This window comes from Dipodomys merriami, unplaced genomic scaffold (assembly GCF_024711535.1).
Source record: "Dipodomys merriami isolate MVZ:Mamm:240054 unplaced genomic scaffold, mDipMer1.0.p SCAF_332, whole genome shotgun sequence".
Lineage (NCBI taxonomy): Eukaryota > Metazoa > Chordata > Mammalia > Rodentia > Heteromyidae > Dipodomys > Dipodomys merriami.
Window position 1 is genome coordinate 1067830 of NW_027204849.1, and position 18172 is coordinate 1086001.

General features: G+C 45.9%; 1 protein-coding gene across 3 annotated transcripts in view; it reads right to left on the reverse strand.

Annotated features, from left to right (window-relative positions):
* The window catches only part of LOC138803083 (tyrosine-protein phosphatase non-receptor type 22-like), a 46334-nt gene extending 28550 nt beyond the window's left edge, over positions 1–17784 (reverse strand). The window contains exons 1-10 of one of the 3 annotated variants that reach the window (XM_069986919.1): positions 17689–17784; positions 17113–17232; positions 6247–6355; positions 5237–5313; positions 5023–5118; positions 4551–4589; positions 4100–4171; positions 3953–4012; positions 2447–2589; positions 1601–1667 (exon numbers count right to left, since the gene is read on the reverse strand). In XM_069986919.1, coding sequence (XP_069843020.1) covers positions 1601–1667; positions 2447–2589; positions 3953–4012; positions 4100–4171; positions 4551–4589; positions 5023–5118; positions 5237–5313; positions 6247–6355; positions 17113–17232; positions 17689–17730 — 825 coding nt within the window. In that variant the 5' untranslated portion in view covers positions 17731–17784. The remainder of the gene's footprint in view (positions 1–1600; positions 1668–2446; positions 2590–3952; positions 4013–4099; positions 4172–4550; positions 4590–5022; positions 5119–5236; positions 5314–6246; positions 6356–17112; positions 17233–17688) is intronic. The other 2 variants (XM_069986917.1, XM_069986918.1) reach the window with 2 other exon arrangements.
* Between the last annotated feature and the right edge of the window lie 388 nt (positions 17785–18172).

Below are 18172 nucleotides of genomic sequence, written 5' to 3' on the forward strand. Positions count from 1 at the left end.
TGTGTGTGTCAGTCCTGGGGTTTGAGCTCAGGGCCTGGGTACTGTCCCTGTGCTTTTGTGCTCAAGGCTAGCACTCTACCACTTGAGCCACAGCTCCACTTCCAGCTTTTTGTCAGTTAATTGGAGATAAGAGTCTCACAAGCCGGGCTGGTGGCTCACGCCTGTAATCCTAGCTACTCAGGAGGCTGAGATCTGAGGATCGCGGTTCAAAGCCAGCCCGGGCAGGAGAGACCGTGAGACTCCTATCTCCAATAAACCACCAGAAAACCGGAAGTGGCGCTGTAGCTCAAGTGGTAGAGCGCTAACCTTGAGCTGAAGAGCTGAGGGACAGCGCCCAGGCCCAGAGTTCAAGCCCCACGACCGACAAAAAAAAAAAAAAAAAGAGTCTCACAGACTTTCCTTCCCCAGCCGGCTTAGAGCCATGAGTCACTGGTATTATAGGTGTGAGCCACCAGTGGTTTATAATCACTTGTTTCATGATTTAGAGACTGGTATTTTCCTTAGAATAGATTGAAGAAACTCTGCACAGTGATTTCACATGGAAGGGAGGGCAGGTCTGATGTCCAAAACTAAAAATGAACAAATGTTCAGTAGATAAGCAAATATGAGACTTTAAATAAATGAGTAGATAAAGTCTAAAGCCCACTTGTTACAACTTCCCATTTCCTAACCCACAATAGCCGGGTGCTGGTGGCTCACACCTGTAATCCCAACTACTAAAGAGGCTGAAATCTGGGTTGTGGTTCAAAGCCAGCCCAGGCAGGAAAGTCTGAGAGACTTTTTTTCTTTTTGATCGGTTGTGGGCCTGAACTCGGCCTGCACGCTGTCCCTCAGCTCTTCAGCTCAAGGCCAGCACTCTACCACTTGAGCCTCAGCACCACTTCCGGGTTTTTCTGTTTATGTGGTGCTGAGGAATCAAACCCAGGGCCTCATGCATGCAAAGCAAGCACTCTGCCACTGACCCACCTTCCCAGCCCCCTAAGAGACTCTTATCGTCAATAAACCACCAGAAAACCAGAAGTGGCGTTGTTGCTCAAGTGGTAGAGCACTCGCCTTGAGCTGAAGAGCTGAGGAACAGCGCCCAGGCCCAGAGTGCAAACCCCACAACTAACAACAACAACAACAAAAAAAGATTTATTAATTAAATCTCAAAGTTTGTTTGTCATATGTTGAATCCATCTGCTAAAGCAGTATGGATAAAGACCGTGCAGATAGCAATGTAATTTAGGGCAGTGCTCTCAAACTTTAGGAAGTACCCAACTCACCCAGAGAGCCTGCTGGACCTCCAGAACTACTGGATTAATTCACAGGTAAGGCCCAAAATATGTATTTTTAGGAAATTCTCAGGTTCTGATGATGCTTTTTGTCTGTGGATCCTACTTTACCATTCTAGGGCCTAATGCAAGTGTGACAAGCCTGCTAACACTGGGCTGCATACTCCACCCTTAGATCCATCATCTTGGGAATGAGCTGAACCATCTGATAGAATGGGCCTACAAGTGAATTTTCTAAAAAAGATGAACCATGGGGGAGGGGACTATTCCTAAGATTGAAAGCAACACAGTAAGCAAATAGGAAGTCCTTGCTGAGAGAAACTCACTCCATCCTTTAGCAACATCCATGTATAATCAACAGCACAAATGACGCCAGTCCTTCCACAGCCAGCACTGAAACAGATCACAGTACCATGAGCACTTGTAAAGACTAGCTAGGCAATTCCACCCACAGATTTGTGTGTGTGTGTGTGTGTGTGTGTGTGTGTGTGTGTGTGTGTGTGTGTGTGTGTGTGTGTGTGTGTGTGTGTGTGTGTGTGTGTGTGTGTGTGTGTGTGTGTGTGTGTGTGCTGGTACTGGGGCTTGAACTTGGGGTCTCACATTCTCATTCTCACTATTTGTTCCGTTCAAGGCTAGTGTTCTACCATTTGAGCCAACCTCTCACTTCTGGCTTTTTGCTAGTTGGTTGGAGTTAAGAGTCTGCCTTCCCAGGCTGGCTTTGAATCACAACCCTCAGATCGCAGCCTCCTGAGTAGCTAGGATTACAAGTGTGAGCCACCCGGCTTTGTGTAAAGTGTGTGTGCCCAGTAGTGGAGCTTGAACTCTAGGTCTTACACTCTTGCTTAGCATTTTTCACTCAAGGCTGGTGCTCCACCACCTGAGCCACAAGCTCCACTCATCAACAGAGTTGAGGGAAAAAGAAACCTGGAGGCAATGAAACTTCAAATGTTTCCATTTTCCTGAGCAAACCACAACAGTAAACATCAGGCCCAGGACTCAAGCAACTTCTCCTACAAGTCACTAGAGCTATATTGCTCAAAAGTAACAACAGAAAAACATGAATTTGATGCTCTGGTTACATTTCTCATAGACTGTTTCTGCTATTGACCTTTTCCTGAGCCAGACTGACATTCGGTCAGTTCTCAGTGGAAAGTTCACATGCAGCACCCTACCTGCAGTGAATGCAGATGGGAACGTGGTCATTCTCTTGATAACAACGCACATCCCAGATAAGCTCCAGGAGAGGGTCTACAGATGATGGAACATCATGATCTGGCCAATTCTTATAATGAAACTGGTGGATGGTTCGAGTTTCCTATAAAAATGCAGGCAGAAGAAGTGATGAGTCTGATTTAATTCTTCATAGCATTTTCTGCCATCTATTCTGCTTTCTGTTCTATAGATCTCTGGCAACAAGAGTGCTTACGAGAACAATCAAAAGGACAGGAAGTCACTTATTCTCCTCCCCTCTTTTATTTTGCCAGTACTAGGGTTTGAACTCAGGGTCTGGGTGCTGTCCTGTAGCTTTTTATTTGTGTTGAACTCTGGGCCTGTGCTCTGTCACTGTTCAAAGCTAGCACCCTTGAACACAGCTGCTTTTTTAGTATGGGTTTTTGTTGCTATTGTTTTGTTTTGTGAATAAGAGTCTCACAGACTTTCCTCCTGGGCTCGCTTTGAACTGCAAGTAGCTAGGATTATAGGCATGAGTCATCCACTCCTGGCTTCTGTTTAAATGGAGATAAAAGTCTCGAAGACTTTTTTGCCTGGACAGGCTTTGAACCATGATCCTCAGATCTCAGCCTCCAATGAATAGCTAAGATTACAGGCATGAACCCAACTCACTCACTGCTTTCTTATCCCCAATATCCCTATTTACAAGAAAGGTAAATATGGAAATAGTCCAAAGCAAATTTTCCCTAATCGTTTATCTCATATAGTCATAGACAGGCTGACATTAAATCCCTCTCCTTAGAAAGGGCAAGATTGGATCTAAATCAGCCTGAGCCCCTAAGTTGGTCCCTGGTCTATTCGAGGTTCATCCTATGAATATTATCATTTTTATGTATGCATGATGTGGGACAGACCAGAGAATACAGATTACTACCTTTGACTATGAAGGCTTATTTGGGACATCAAAGACTCCAACTCTCATGCCTATCCCAGTCACACACATACATATTTATCTGCATGATTGCTGTAGGCTTCTGTTTTTGCTTTTTTTTTTTTTTTTGGGTCCAGTCGTGGGGCCTGAACTCTGGGTCTGGGCGCTATCCCTCAGCTCTTCAGCTCAAGGCTAGCGCTCGACCACTTGAGCCACAGCACCACTTCCAGCTTTTTTCTTTTTGCTTGTGTGGTGCTGAGGAATTGAACCCAGGGTCTCATGCATGCAAGGCAAGCGCTCTACCACTGAGCCACCTTCCCAGCCCCTGCTGTAGGCTTTTGAGCTTACATTTATATATATATATATATATATATATATATATATATATATATATATATATATATATATATAAAGATACTGTACAGAGGTATTACAGTTACATGAAAAGGTAATGAGTCCATTTCCTATTGAGCATTGTTACCCCTCCTTTGTTTTTCCTCTACCATCCCTTTCTTCCCCCAACTCCTCCCCCTCATCCACCCCCCCCCCCAGCTTACCATTTCTAATCTACACTTACGCTATTGAACTTGGCTTTTAGTGTTCTGATCATATAATCAGACTTCCTTTTTTCAGCCTCCTAAGAAGAAGAAGAAGATTGAAATATTAGTAAGTTCAAAGATAAGCTTTCTCAGAAGATCCTAGAACAGACATCAATCATACTTACACAGGATATGGAGAAAGGACCAAATTCCAGCTGTATCTCACCTGGCTCCGCCCAATAGCGCTCACACTTTTTCTGTAACACAAAACCAAACAGTGATTTCTCTCAACATAGTCTAGAGCACTTCTGGTTTTCTGGTGGTTTATTAGAGATATGAGTCTCACAGACTTTCCTGCCCAGGCTGGCTTTGAACCACAATCCTCAGATCTCAGCCTTCTGAGTAGCTAGGATTACAGGCGTGAGCCACCGACGCCTGGCTTCACTTTTTTTTTTTAAGTATACTGGAAAAGTATATAAAAGAGGTCCTTCTTGTTGAAAAGCTTTTAGGACTCATTCCTCACTTGAACTAAGAAGATGATATGATTTTTACCCAGGTACACTTACAGAAAGTCCAGCTTCCAATTTTTCCTTCTTCCTTTACCTTTAGGTCTCTAGGTGCTAGGCAGCCACTCACCTTTCCCATTTCAAACTCCATGCAAGCCATAACAATGACCTGGGGAGGAAGAGTAAAAGAGAAAGAAACTGGCATATCTGCACAGCTAGAAAGGACACATGGGCCCTGAGTCAGAAGGGTTTCATCACTGTTTTTCTGTTTTGTTTTGTTTCTATAGCAAAAGAGAAATCCTGGTGACTGATAAAATGTTTCTCTTATTCTTCCTTTTTCTGTCCTCACTTCCTTTTATTTTCTCTATTCAAGTCAGCAAATTCTTGTTAGCAAAAGAGCTTGTCAAGGTATAAACTTTCGTTTCCTTGAACTAGAATGACATTTGAATAAAACATGCCTGGTCCTGAAATTCTGCCCACCAATAAGAAAAGCACTAGTTTTAATGGATGAGAAAGCTCAAGCACATCCTGATATCCCTAAGATGTCATCTCTTTGTCCTTAAGAATCAGGAGATGAAGCGTGAGCAGCAACGCTGTCTTACCAGGACGCCATATTCCCATACCATCCTCCAGAAGTCCAGAAGGGTTGTGCACAGAGGACCCTGCGTGGCAATGTAAGCCTTTGGTTTATAAACTCCCTAAAGGGGAACAGAAATTGCATGAAGTGAGTACTGAAAATACCTTCCTCTCAGTTCTCTTCCCAACCCCCTTCTTCAGGTTTGTAGAGAACTATGAAATGATTTGATTTCACAGTACCTTTATGAAGTTGGCATTGATGTAGCTGGAATCCTCATCAGAAGTTAGCAGGGATAGCTCTACCCGGCTATGATCATCTGAAATACGAAAGAACAACAGTGTAAGTAAGAAGGCTGACATTGCTGGGAAGGTGGCTCAGTGGTAGAGCGCTTGCCTTGCAAGCCTGAGGCCCTGGGTTCGATTCCTCAGCACCATATAAGCAAAAAGAAAAAAGCCGGAAGTGGCGCTGTGGCTCAAGTGGTAGAGCACTAGCCTTGAGCTGAAGAGCTGAGGGACAGCGCCCAGGCCCAGAGTTCAGGCCCCACGACCGGACCCCCCCCAAAAAAGAAGGCTGACATAGAGGGTTCAGTCAGGGCCTAACTCTATGAGTGTTTGGTGACAGCAAATGAATGAATGAATGAACGAATTATCAATAGTACAATCTTTTTTTTTTCTACCAGTCCTGAGGCTTAAACTCAAGTCCTGTCCACTGTCCCTGAGCTTCTTTTGCTCAAGGCTAGCATTCTACCACTTGAGCCACAGCGCCACTGCCATCTTTTTCTGTTTATGTGGTACTGAGGAATTTGAACCCAGGGCTTCATGCATGCTAGGCAAGCACTCTACCACTAAGCCACATTCCCAACCAATAGTACTATCTTTACAATCACAAATAGTGCATTCTGATCTGCTGGTTAAATATATGTGGTTGAAACAGGGCATCAGTGGCTCACGCCTGTAATCCTACCTACTCAGGAGGCTGAGATCTGAGGATCACAGTTCAAAGCCAGCCAGGGCAGAAAAGTCCTGGTGAGACTCTTTATCTCCAATTAACTACTCGAAAATTGGATGTGGCACTGTGGCTAAAAGTGATAGAGTGCTAGTCTTGAGTAAAAGAGCTCAGGCCCTCAGCACCCAGACCCCGAGTTCAAGACCCCAGCTTAAAAAAAAAAAAAAAAAAAGGAAAAAGAAAGAAAAGATAGATGATTGAAATTCAGAGAAAGTACAAGTTTAGAGGGAAAAATGGAACTTACAGGGCAAAATATCCTTATATCTATTTTTCTTGAAATTCTTGGGTCTCTGAGCCACAGTAGTGGGGTAGGTTTTGTCTGCCTTGTACTTGGTGGACTGCGTTTTCAGCTTCTGTAATAAAATTCCAAGAACAGTTAGTTTTACTAAATAAAGGAGGTAAAAGGCTAATGCTAGAGAGCTTTCTTTCTCCACTTTTTTTTTTTTTTGGGGGGGGGGGTGGCCTGGTCGTGGGGCCTGAATCTGGGCCTGGGCGCTGTTCCTCAGCTCTTCAGCTCAAGGCTAGCACTCTACCCCTTGAGCCACAGGGCCACTTCCCACTTTTTTGTTCTGATGCTTATGTAGTGTTGAAGAATCGAACCCAGGGCCTCATGCATGCAAGGCAAGCGCTCTACCACTGAGCCACCTTCCCAGCCCTCTTTCTCCACTTTCCAAACACTGCAGCTCAAGTCTTTTAGCATCCTCTGGGGTGGACTGCTTTCAGAGCAGGGCATCGGAACAGCAAGTAAAAGGAGAAGTAAAAGATCACGATTTTTGCAGCTGTGCCACAGATAACAAAAACTTAAAGGTGAAACTGGTGAGTATTTAAGGAAGCAAATACCTTCTGAAAGCAAGCTAAATGTTCCACCCAACCAGCAGACACTAAAACTTGATTTATTTTCCTTACAATTGCTCTGCACTACACTGGTCAACAGGAAAGTCAGTAAGTTCCATCAGTCTTTTTACTGATGACTTTTTTTTTCCTAAATGGAAATGAAGCTAAAGCAAACTCTGTCTACATCTATTGAAATGCAAATGTTTCCATTCCACAGCGTTTTTGGTTTTGGTGCCAGTATTCAGACTTGAATCCAGGTCCTCCGGGCTCACAGCTGGTACTCTACCACTTCAGCCCAGCCTCAAATAATACTCTTAATAGCATCTGGGACAGGCAGGAAATAACTCAACAGTACTGAACAGGAGTCGTCATGATAATAATTTCCTTAAAATGATTCCCATTTTCTAGTACTATACTATGGAACAAAACTTAGGTTAGCTGGGCACTAGTGGCTCACGCCTGTAATCCTAGCTACACAGGAGGCTGAGATCTGAGGATCATGGTTCAAAGCCAGCCTGGGCAGGAAAGTCCATGAGACTCTTATCTCTAATAAACCACTCAGAAATCTGGAAGTGGTGTTGTGATTCAAGTAGTAGAGCGCTCGCCTTGAGCTGAAGAGCTGAGGGACAGTGCCCGGGCCCTGAGTTCAAGCCCCACAACTGACAAAAAAAAAAAGAAAGAAAGAAAGAAAGAAAAACAGGTTAGAGGAAGCAATTCCTCTTTGGCTCTATGTTAGAAATTATTCTTGTTCTAAATTTCATCAACTAAGTCTATGTGAGACCTGGTCAGTTTCCAAAAGCAAAGGGAGAAAAGCATCTAGGACTATCAATAAAAATATCTGCTTATGCTAAAAAAAATAATTTTCATCATTTTCCCCACTATTCAGTGTAGGGTTGGTTATATGAGAAACATGAGTTTCTCCCATGGGCTACAACCCTGGGCCATCTCAGTCTTTTTTTTTTTTTTTTGTCCATCATAGGGTCTGAACTCTGGGCCTGGGTGCTGTCCCTCAGCTCTTCAGCTCAAGGTGAGCACTCTACCACTTGAGCCACAATGCCACTTCCATTTTTTTTCTGTTTATGTGATACTGAGAAATCAAACCCAAAGGCCTCATGCATGCGAGCAAGCACTCTACCACTGAGCCACCTTCCCAGCCCCCATCTTCTCAATCTTTAGCTTCTGTTTTGAAATTTCCTCATTCCTTGGCCCTTATTAGTCTAAATTACATCTTGCTTCTCTTCCTTGTTTGACTCGTCTTTGCCACTTCCCATTATATCCTTTTAGTCCTCTCTTCTTTTCTGTCTTCTGATTGAGAATTACTCGGTTTTAGCATGGTATCCTCAAATCTTAGCTCCAGTGGTTAGCTTTTCAGGAGGCTGTGATCTTGGGATCAAAGCCAGCCTGGTCAGACAACTCAAGAGACAAGTCTTACCTCCACCAACGAGCCAGAGGTGGAGGTGTAGCCTAAGTAATAGAGCACCAGCCTTGAATAGAAAAAAAGCTAAGGAGCAACCCAAGGCCTTGAGTTCAAGTCCCAGTACCTGTATAGAGTACACACACACACACACACACACACACACACACACACACACACACACACACACACACACACACACACACACACACACACACACACACACACACACATTTGCATGGAGACAAAGTGTACTCATGGAAGGCATATAGGTGCTTGTTGATTTATGTAACTGATTCAGACTTACTTACATTTCAACCCTAATTGTTTGCCTTGTGCTTTTGTCTCCCTTTGGCCTCACTCTCCTTTCTAGTAGAATGGGACTGCATCACTGCATCTTGGAAATATGTAATTTATCTTTAATTTTATTAAGTCTCATAGCTAAGTGTTTGCCTTGAGTCTTAGAGGCAGCTTTAGACTTCAGCTTTTGAGCTGCAGATGCTGCACCACAGTTCAAATATAGACTCGAACTCTGGAGAATGCCAGAATTTTGAATCTTTGAGGACTCTTAGTGTTGGATTAAATGCATTTTGCTTTTTAAGATGGCCACGACTCTTTAGGGGTAAGGGACAGAATGTTCTGGGTTGGGTATAAAGTTTCCCCACTGATTCAGGTCCTGGAGACTGGGCTGATACAAATGGACAGACTTTAGGGGCGTGCTTGGATCCTGGGAACTCTGACCTATTCAATGGATTGATCAACGCCCATAACGTTCCATAACACTGTGTTATGGAACACAGTGACAGGACAAGGCAGAGCAGCCTGGTGGAAGGAGGACATTAGAGGTGTGTTCAGAGGGTGTACTCTGTCCAGTTCCTGTCTGTTGATGTCTTTCTATTTTCTGGGACCATGAAGAAAGTAACTGCTCCCCTGTGCTCACTCGGCAGAGATGGCTCAGTATCACCGCAGCCCCGCAGCCAAGCAGCCGTGGACAGAAACCGTGGACAGCTGAGGCAAGTCTTTCCTCTCTCAAGCATTCTGCATGGCTGTGATACAGCAGCAACTAATAGACATGCCGTCCACAAGTATGACCAATACTTAACTGTAGGGTCTTTCCCTTATAGCCAGCTACGAGGACTGATGCTGATCTTTACTCATTTCTTTCTCTGCTCATTCATTAGGCATAATTATGTCATCTGTGCTTTGCACATTTTTCCTAAACTCAAAACAATTTCAGAGCTAGGTGCAGGTGGCTCACACCTGTAATCCTAGCTGTGGCTGAGATCTGAGGATTGTGGTTAGAAGCCTGCCCTGGAAGAAAAGTCCATGACACTCATATTTCCAATTAACCACTCAAAAAACTGGAAGCGGTTTTGAACTGCAATCCTCAGATCTCAGGCTCCTGAGTAGGTAGGATTACAGGTGTGAGCCACTGATGCCCAGCTTACATAGTTCTTTAGTCTTATTTGCATCATGGGTTGAATCCTTCTGGGTTTCCGTAGTTGGAGCAGGAAGGGATGCTGGACTGCTATCTGTACATCATATTCGTATATCAAGATAGAAATACTAGTGACCTAATTTAGAAATTTCAGAACATTTAACTAACACCAGGCACATAGGAAACTATACAGTATTTCTACACTCATTGACCTTATGCACCCTCTGAATGGTCATTTTCACTCTGCCATGCAAAGATTTAGATTTCTTGAAGAGAACTTTCTGGAAATCTCCAGAACATATCCCAGAACATGCTCCTTGTCATACTGTGTTCTTGTTGGGTTTTAGTTGTTGTTTTTGCTTTGCTGTAGAATGCTTTCCAAGAATGCTACAGACAAAGTCTTTCCAATGATTTTGATAAAATACCACAGATACAGGTTCTGAATGGGTGTCGTATATTCTTGTTTAGCCTCCACTGGAACCTTCCACAAGGAACAAAATGGCTTTCTCTTTTCCTATTGTTTTCTCTTTCCTGGAGTCCTCAGGCTGGGGACAAAGGAGACGTTCAGTAACATCATACAGAAAACACCTACAGAACGGATAACCTACTGTGGAAATTCTGAGTTTTCCCCTGATATCAACCCAGGGTCAGACCACGGCAAAGCACTTTTTTTTTTTTAATTCCTCTTCTCTCCCTGCCAGACACCAGGCTCCGGTGCCCAACAGAGAATGGAGCAGTGCAGAGTTGGCAGAGCTGACAGACCACACTAGAGATGAGGGAATTTTATTAGCGTGTATCAGTAGTCTGGGGAGAGGTCACTGTGCTAATTCCATAGCATGTACTTGGAATAGGTGTCACTCCCCGAAATCAGGGGAGCCTGAAAATAGGAAGAAAAGAGTAGAAGAGAGAAAGTAAAAGTAGCCTAGCTACTCAGGAGGCTGAGATCTGAGAATTGCAGTTTGAAGCCAACCCAGGCAGACAAATCCAACAGACTTTTATTTCCCACTAACCAGCAAGAAAATGGAAGGAGAGGTGTGCTCAAGTGATAGAGCACCAGCCATGAGCAGAAAAATGTAAAAGTCTGAACCTCTGAGTTCACACCCCAGTACTGCCACATGCCACCACGCAACCTCCCCCCCGCCACACACACACACTCAAGGAGAAAGCTGGACTATGTGGCCACCCCACATAGTTTATAGTTGAAGTTTGGAAAGAAGGGAGGTCGAAGGGTAAAAGGATTTCTCTGCCAGCCAACAAAGTGAGGAATAACTCCCCAGGAGGAGGCACTGTTAGGAACACCAGGGAAGAGTGGCTGAGAGAATGGAGTGGCGAGATCCTAGATAGGGTAGGATGGGTGGAAAACTAGATTCCGTGTGTGCTCATAAGCTAACTCATTCACTCAGCTTGCAGATTTGTGCCCCTCTCTTCAAGAAACTACCACAGATGGGATCCTGGCCTCACGAAGTCAGGACTAAGCTTTTTGTGTAAGTTGTGGGACTTGAACTCAGGGTTTGGGTGCTGTCCTTGAGCTTTTCTGCTCAAGGACAGTGCACTACAACTTTGAGCCACAGCTCCATTTTTGGTTTTCTGGTGGTTAATTGGAGATAAGAGTCTCACAAGAGAGATTGAGAGCGGGCACTGGGGGCTCCTGTCTGTAATCCTAGTTACTAAGGAGGCTGAGATCTGAGGATTGAGGTTCAAAGCCAGCCTGGGCAAGAAAAGTCTGTAAGACTCTTATCTCCAATAAACCACGAGAAAACTGCAAGTGGCTCTGTGGCTCAAGCGGTAGAGTGCTAGCCTTGAGCTGAAATGCTGAGAGACAGTGCCCAGGCCCAGAGTTCAAACCCCACTAACCAACAAAAAAGAGACTAGGGTGGGGGGCTGGGAAGGTGGCTCAGTGGTAGAGTGCTTGCCTTGCATGCATGAGGCCCTGGGTTCCATTCCTCAGCACCACATAAGCAAAAAAGAAAAAAGCCGTAAGTGGTGCTGTGGCTCAAGTGGTAGAGTGCTAGCCTTGAGCCGAAGAGTTGAGGGACAGTGCCCAAGCCCAGAGTTCAGGCCCCATGACCGGACCCCCCCCCAAAAAAAAGAGATGGGGGAGAGAGGGAGAGAGAGAGAGAGGGAGGGAGGGGGAGAGGGAGAGGGAGGGAGAGGGTGAGTGCCAGCGAGAGGGAGAGACATCTGGGTACTGGTAGCTCACACCTAGCTATTCAGGAGGCTGAGATCTGAGGACTGAGGTTTAAGCCAGACAAGGCAGGAAAGTCTGGGAGACTCTTTTTTTTTGGGGGGGGGGGTCCAGTCATGGGGCCTGAACTCTGGGCCTGGGTGCTGTCCCTCAGCTCTTCAGCTCAAGGCTAGCACTCTACCACTTGAGCCACAGCGCCACTTCCAGCTTTTTTCTTTTTTGCTTATGTGGTGCTGAGGAATCGAACCCAGGGCCTCAGCCATGCAAGGCAAGCACTCTATCACTGAACCACCTTCCCAGCCCTGGGAGACTCTTATCTTCAATTAACCACCAGAAAACGGGAAGTGGAGCTGTGGCTCAAAGTGGTAGAGCATTATCCTTGAGCAAAATTGCTCAGAGACAGTGCCCAGGCCTGGATTCAAGCCCCATGACCAACAACAACAAAGGCACTCAGACTTTCCTGCCATCAGCACCTGGCTTGTGCATGGTTTTCTATCACTAAACTGAATTAAGGTCATTTTCAAAAGAGAACAAGAAGAGAGGGAGAAGGGAAGGAGTGAGGGAGAGAGGAAGGGAAAAAGAAGAGAGGGAGGAAAAAGAAAGAGGTAAGGAAGGGAAAGGAGGGAGACAGGAAGAAAGGAAAGGAAAGGAAGGGAAAGGAAGGGAAAGGAAAGGAGGGAGGGGAGGGAGGGGAGGGAGGGAAGAAGGAGGGGGGGAAGGAAGGAAGGAGGAGAAAGAGAAGAGGAAGGGAGGGTAGGTTTCTCTGAGGAAGTAACCATGAATGGACAGCAGAATTCCTGAATGCTAATGAGGGAGAGGAATGCAGGAATGATGAAGGCACAGAATACTGAAAGGAAGTTAGCCACCTTCCTCTGTCTCAGGGCAAGGCCCGAGTACCTGGCACTGCCTGGCTGCCAGTCACATCAGGGCTGTCAGTCCCATCACAGATCCTAGGCTCGGCACAGAGGTGTCCAGCCAAGCAGGAGAGAGGGCCTACAGGGCAGGGGGGAGGAAGGGGGTGAGAAGGGGGAGGTAATATGGGGCATGGGCCCAGAAGTACCCAGATCTTTTGGTAATTCCCATGTCCATCACCACTTAGACGACTGGTGGCCAGGTGTCACAGAACGAGCCCTGAAACCAGAAGCATCCTGTCCGGAGAGAATTCATTTAGGCCTTAAGACAGATGGAAAGCCCTATGATTTAATAGCACCAGTTGCACTGTCCATGCTAGCCATCCCTCCCCAGAGCTACAGAACACCTGTGTCTGGGCTGAGGGCAAGGCTGTTTTTCCACCGGAGGACGTGAGTCAGTGAGTCGTGAGGTTCCACTAAATCCCCACCCAACACAAATTAGAAGCCAGGGAAGCAAGGAAGTGATGAGTACCATGGGTACAGTGGGGGTGGAGGCCAGCCGCAGGGAGGAAGGAGGTCTTCTAGGTCAGACCTGATCACGGGCTGGAGGTCTTCTAGGTCAGACCTGATCACGGGCTGGCCCCTGAGATAGCTGCTTTAAGTTTATACGCACATCTTTTATGTACTTTTCTAAGTGTATGCTGTAGTTCTCAATTGGAACCAGCTTAAAAACATAAAACCTAAGCCAGGTACTAGCCTCCAAACTATTTTAGAGGCCGAGATCTGAAAGATGGTGGTTCAAAGCCATCCCAGGCTGGAAAGTCCATGAATCTCTTACCTCCAGTTAGCCACCCCCGAAAAGCTGGAATGGAGATGTGGCTCAAGTGGGAGAATGCTAGACTTGAGCAAAAAAGCTCAGGGAATTGGGTGGGGGGAGGGGAGAGGCTGGGAAGGGAGGTGAAGGGTGGTAAACAAAGGAGGAGGCTGCAATGCTTGGTAAGAAATGTATGCATTATCCTGCCCATGTAATTGTAGCCCCTCTGTACAGTATGTTCTCAAATAAAATAAAATAAAATTAAAAAAAAAAAAAAAAAAAGCTCAGGGACTGTGCCCAGACCCCAGTTCAAGCCCCAGGACCAGCACCCAAACAAACAAACAGAAACAAAAACAACCTATGAAAGTTCTTAAGCAGAGAAGACATGACCGTATTCTGTATTATGAAAAGATCACTTGGGGAAGTAGAGGTGTTACTTAAGTAGCAGAGTAACTGCTTGAGTGGAAAAGCCAAGTGAGCCGATGAGGCCCTGAGTTGAAGCCCCAGTACACACAGGGGGAAGAAAATGAAAGGTGGGACAAAACCTGAAGCAGAGAAACTAGATGGAAGGTAGGTAACTGCTATAATTTGGTGGCCTGAGCTTAAGAGAGGTGAAATATTAGAGATGTAGATTGCACTATTTATTTTATTTATTTATTTTTTGTTGTTGTTGGTTGTGGGGCCTGAACTCTGGGTCTGGGTGCTTCAGCTCAAGGCCACAGCACCACTTCCAGTCTTTTCTGCTTATGAGATACTGAGGAATTGAACCCAGGGCCTCATACATGCCAGGCAAGCAATCCACCACTGAGCCACCTTTCCAGCCCCTAGACTGCACTATTTAAACAAACAAACACATAAACAGAATAAAATGCTGGTATTACCCCTCAGCTCTTTTTCCCACCGAATTTGGCTCGGGATTGGTAATCTAGAGGCCGGCACATACTTCCTCTCTACCCACTCTGTAGTAACTCAGGAGTTCGTGCTGGCCGGGCACCGGTGGCTCAAGCCTTTAATCCTAGATACTCGGGAGGCTGAGATCTGAGGATCACCGTTCAAAGCCAGCCTAGGTAGGAAAGTCTGTGAGACTCTTATCTCCAATTAATCACAGAAAAAGTCAGAAGTGGGGCTGTGGCTCAAGTGGTAGAGTGCTAGCCTTGAGCAAAAGAAGCTCAGGGACAGCGCCAAGGCCCCAAGTTAAAGCCCCATGACAAAAAAAAAAAAAGCATTCATTCAGCCTGGCCAGCCATGATGCTGAGCTGAGCTGAGCTGAGCTGACAGCAGAAGCCTGGCAGCAGAGTGCTAGTCTTGGAGGGCAAAGGCATTTTTCATGGTTGTTATTTATTAACTTACTTGGTGGTATTGGGTTTGAACTCGGAGCCTTACACTTGTTACCAGCTGAGTGATATCCCTAGTCAGTAAAAGAATTGTTTATTCCATTCACTAAAACCAAAACCAAATCCGGCACATAGTAGGTGTTCAATAAGTATTACAAGGGGCTGGGAAGGTGGCTGAGTGGTAGAGCGCTTGCCTTGCATGCATGAGACCCTGGGTTCAATTCCTCAGCACCACATAAGCAAAAAGAAAAAAGCCAGAAGTGGCACTGTGGCTCAAGTGGTAGAGCACTAGCCTTGCACTGAAAAGCTGAGGAATAGCGCCCAGGCCCAGAGTTCAGGCCCCACAACTGGACCCAAATAAATAAATAAATAAATAAATATTACAAATGACTGCCTTTTTTTTTTTTTTTTGAGGCAGGTTGGCCCTAAGTTGGCCAAGCTGCCTCCAGGGTAGTCCTGTTCATCCCCAGGTAGCTGGGAGCACAGTCATGCGCTATCATGCTGGGCTCACGTTTAATTGGTTATTATAACTATTGTTTTTGTTGTTGTTGTTGTTTTGGTCCAGGCCATGGAACTTGAATTCAGGGCCTGGGCTGTCCCAGAGCTTTTTTCAAAAGTCAAGGCTAGCTCTCTACCACTTGACCATAGCTCTACTTCTGGCTGTTTTTGGTGCTTAATTAGAGAGTAAAGAGTTTCATGGACTTCTCTGCCCAGCTGGCTTAGATCTGCAATCCTCAGACCTCAGCTTCCTGGGTAGCTAGGATGACAGGTGTGAGCCACTGGAGCCTGGAAAACTATTGATAATCATCACAAGAGCCTTGTGAGGATGAGTAGGACATAAATTATGATCCTCATTTTGTAAGTTAGAAAACAGATTTGGAGACATTAAGGAACATGTCAAGTTGGTAATCTGGTTGTCGGGATCAAGTCCATCCCCTTGTTTTTTTCCCACTTCACATCTAAAACGCTGAGGCTTAATGCTCTTATAGTTTTGAATCACCAGTTGGAAGTGTTCCAAAACACATGATCAGTTATTATCCAACACTGGGTGTCATCTGACATGCCAGGTTCCTGGGTGAATGAGGCCTGGCCAGCACCATCGAACACTCACGTCTCTCTACATGCCCTCAGTTGTCCACTTGTCACCTCCCTCTCCCCCCCCCCCCCAGCCAGTTTACCTCTCCAAGCAATAAAAGCGGATCCACATCTAGACTCAAGTGGTAGAAGGCTGGGAAGGTGGCTCAGTGGTAGAGCGCTTGCCTTTCATGCATGAGACCCTGGGTTCCATTCCTCAGCACCACATAAGCAAAAAGAAAAAACCGGAAGTGGCGCTGTGGCTCAAGTTGTAGAGCGTTAGCCTTGAACTGAAGAGCTGAGGGACAGCGCCCAGGCCCAGAGTTCAGGCCCCACAACCGGACCCAAAAATAAATAAATAAATAATCAAGTGGTAGAGAGCCAGCCTTGAGCAGAAAAGCCAAGTGACAGAGGTCCTGAGTTTAAGGCTAGCACCGGCACAAAAAAGAAGCGTTAAAGGAAATCCTGTTACTACAAACACACACACATGTCCTAAAACAGAGAAAAAAGTGGCAATGAGTAGTTCTGATGCTCTTTCAAATGGAATCCCATAGGAGGCTAAAAACATAAGATCCATGAAAAGTTAACTGTGGTCCTTTTCCTCCTAATTAAAGTTAGTAATTTGTACCAGATGCCAGTGGCTCACAACTATAATCCTAGCTACTCTGGAGGTAGAGACCTAATGAGCAGGGTTACAGTCCAGGCAGAAAAGTCCATGAGACTTTTATTTTCAGTTAAGGATCAAAGAAAAAGCTGCAGGTGGAGCAGTGGCTCAAGTGTAAGAATACTGGCTTTGAGCAAAAAGCTCAAGGACAATGCCTAGGTCCTGAGTTTTAAGCCATAGTACTGGCACAAAAACTTAGTAATTTGAAGCATAAATTATAATCCCTCCCAGGGAACACCAGACATCAGTTGGTATTAGTATCTACATATCTGGAGTTTTATATTCCTCTGGGGAATTCCTAGTCGAATTCAAAAGTAGCAGCAAACAAAACATCACAAGCATGATTTCTGCCTTACTTAAAATATCCATGAACACCGCAGAGCAGTCTGACTCCTCCACGTCCTCCTTTGTGGTGCTGGGCACCTATTCTCCAAGGGCCATTTGGTCTGGAGAAGTTGCCACAACAAGTAAATAGGATAAGAGTGTGCGCCACAGGACTCACCAGAAATTCACTAGCAATCTCCTCACTGTTCACTTGCTTGCTTTGGATGGCATGCAGGACCTTCTGCAGAATTTCTCTTTGGTCCATGCTGCCGGACAACAGAAGCAGTCTGTGAGAGAGCTGGAGGGTGTACAAATGTGTGTCAGGGCCCAGACACCACCAAGAAGCTACCTCTGCTGCCGGAGCTTAGCATGCTGAAGGTTGTGGTTTAGTGACATCATCAAAGCCTAGAGGAAATTAGTGCGAAAGCAGCCTGTGGTCACACTACACACAGAGCCATCACCCCCGGCAGGGCCCTAGCGCCTTCCCCCTAGCCGAGGAGCCTGGCTACAGCTCATGTGGGAACAGACACAAGGCTCACCAGGACTTCAAATGTGGTCTCAGCTCTGAGAATGTTCCACCCCATCACCTTGAAGTGAGCTTTACCTCTCATTTTGCTTCTCAGAAGAGAGCCAGAACTACAGGTCTGAGGGGTGAGTTCTGCCTCTCCCCACCTCCAGAGAACACAAAGCCCCTCCCATACTGAACAAACTGCAGAAAACAGAGGACACTGCTAAGCAGTTGCACAGCTCCTACCCGGACTGTGAGCAGGTTCTTGTCACAATGGTCCGTCATCATCCAAGTAGTGCAGTTTAATTCAGAACTCTTCCATCTGTCACACAGACATCAAATTCGCTCTTGGATGAAATAAAATGGGCTGCTTCTCAGCCTCCTCTCCCGGGGCTGGGGTGTGGTGGCGTTCTCAGCACTTCAGTCCCCTGCCATGTGTGAGCTTCCTGTGGTTGTATGTGCTGGTGTGCATGCACACGAAGCCAGCGGTCCTCACAGTGCGAGCGCAACCAGGCGGCTACTGGACGCCCAGGCACTGCTGGCCAACAGGGAAGGGACAGATGAAAGGAAAAGGGGCCCTTGGCTGAGACGTAGAGATTCCAGGTCAGAAAGTTAGCAGAGACACTGTTTTGTGAATGAAGCTGTCCTGTGTGGGTTTTTTGTTTTTTTGTTTTTTTTTTGTCAGTCGTGGGGCTTGAACTCTGGGCCTGGGCACTGTCCCTCAGCTCTT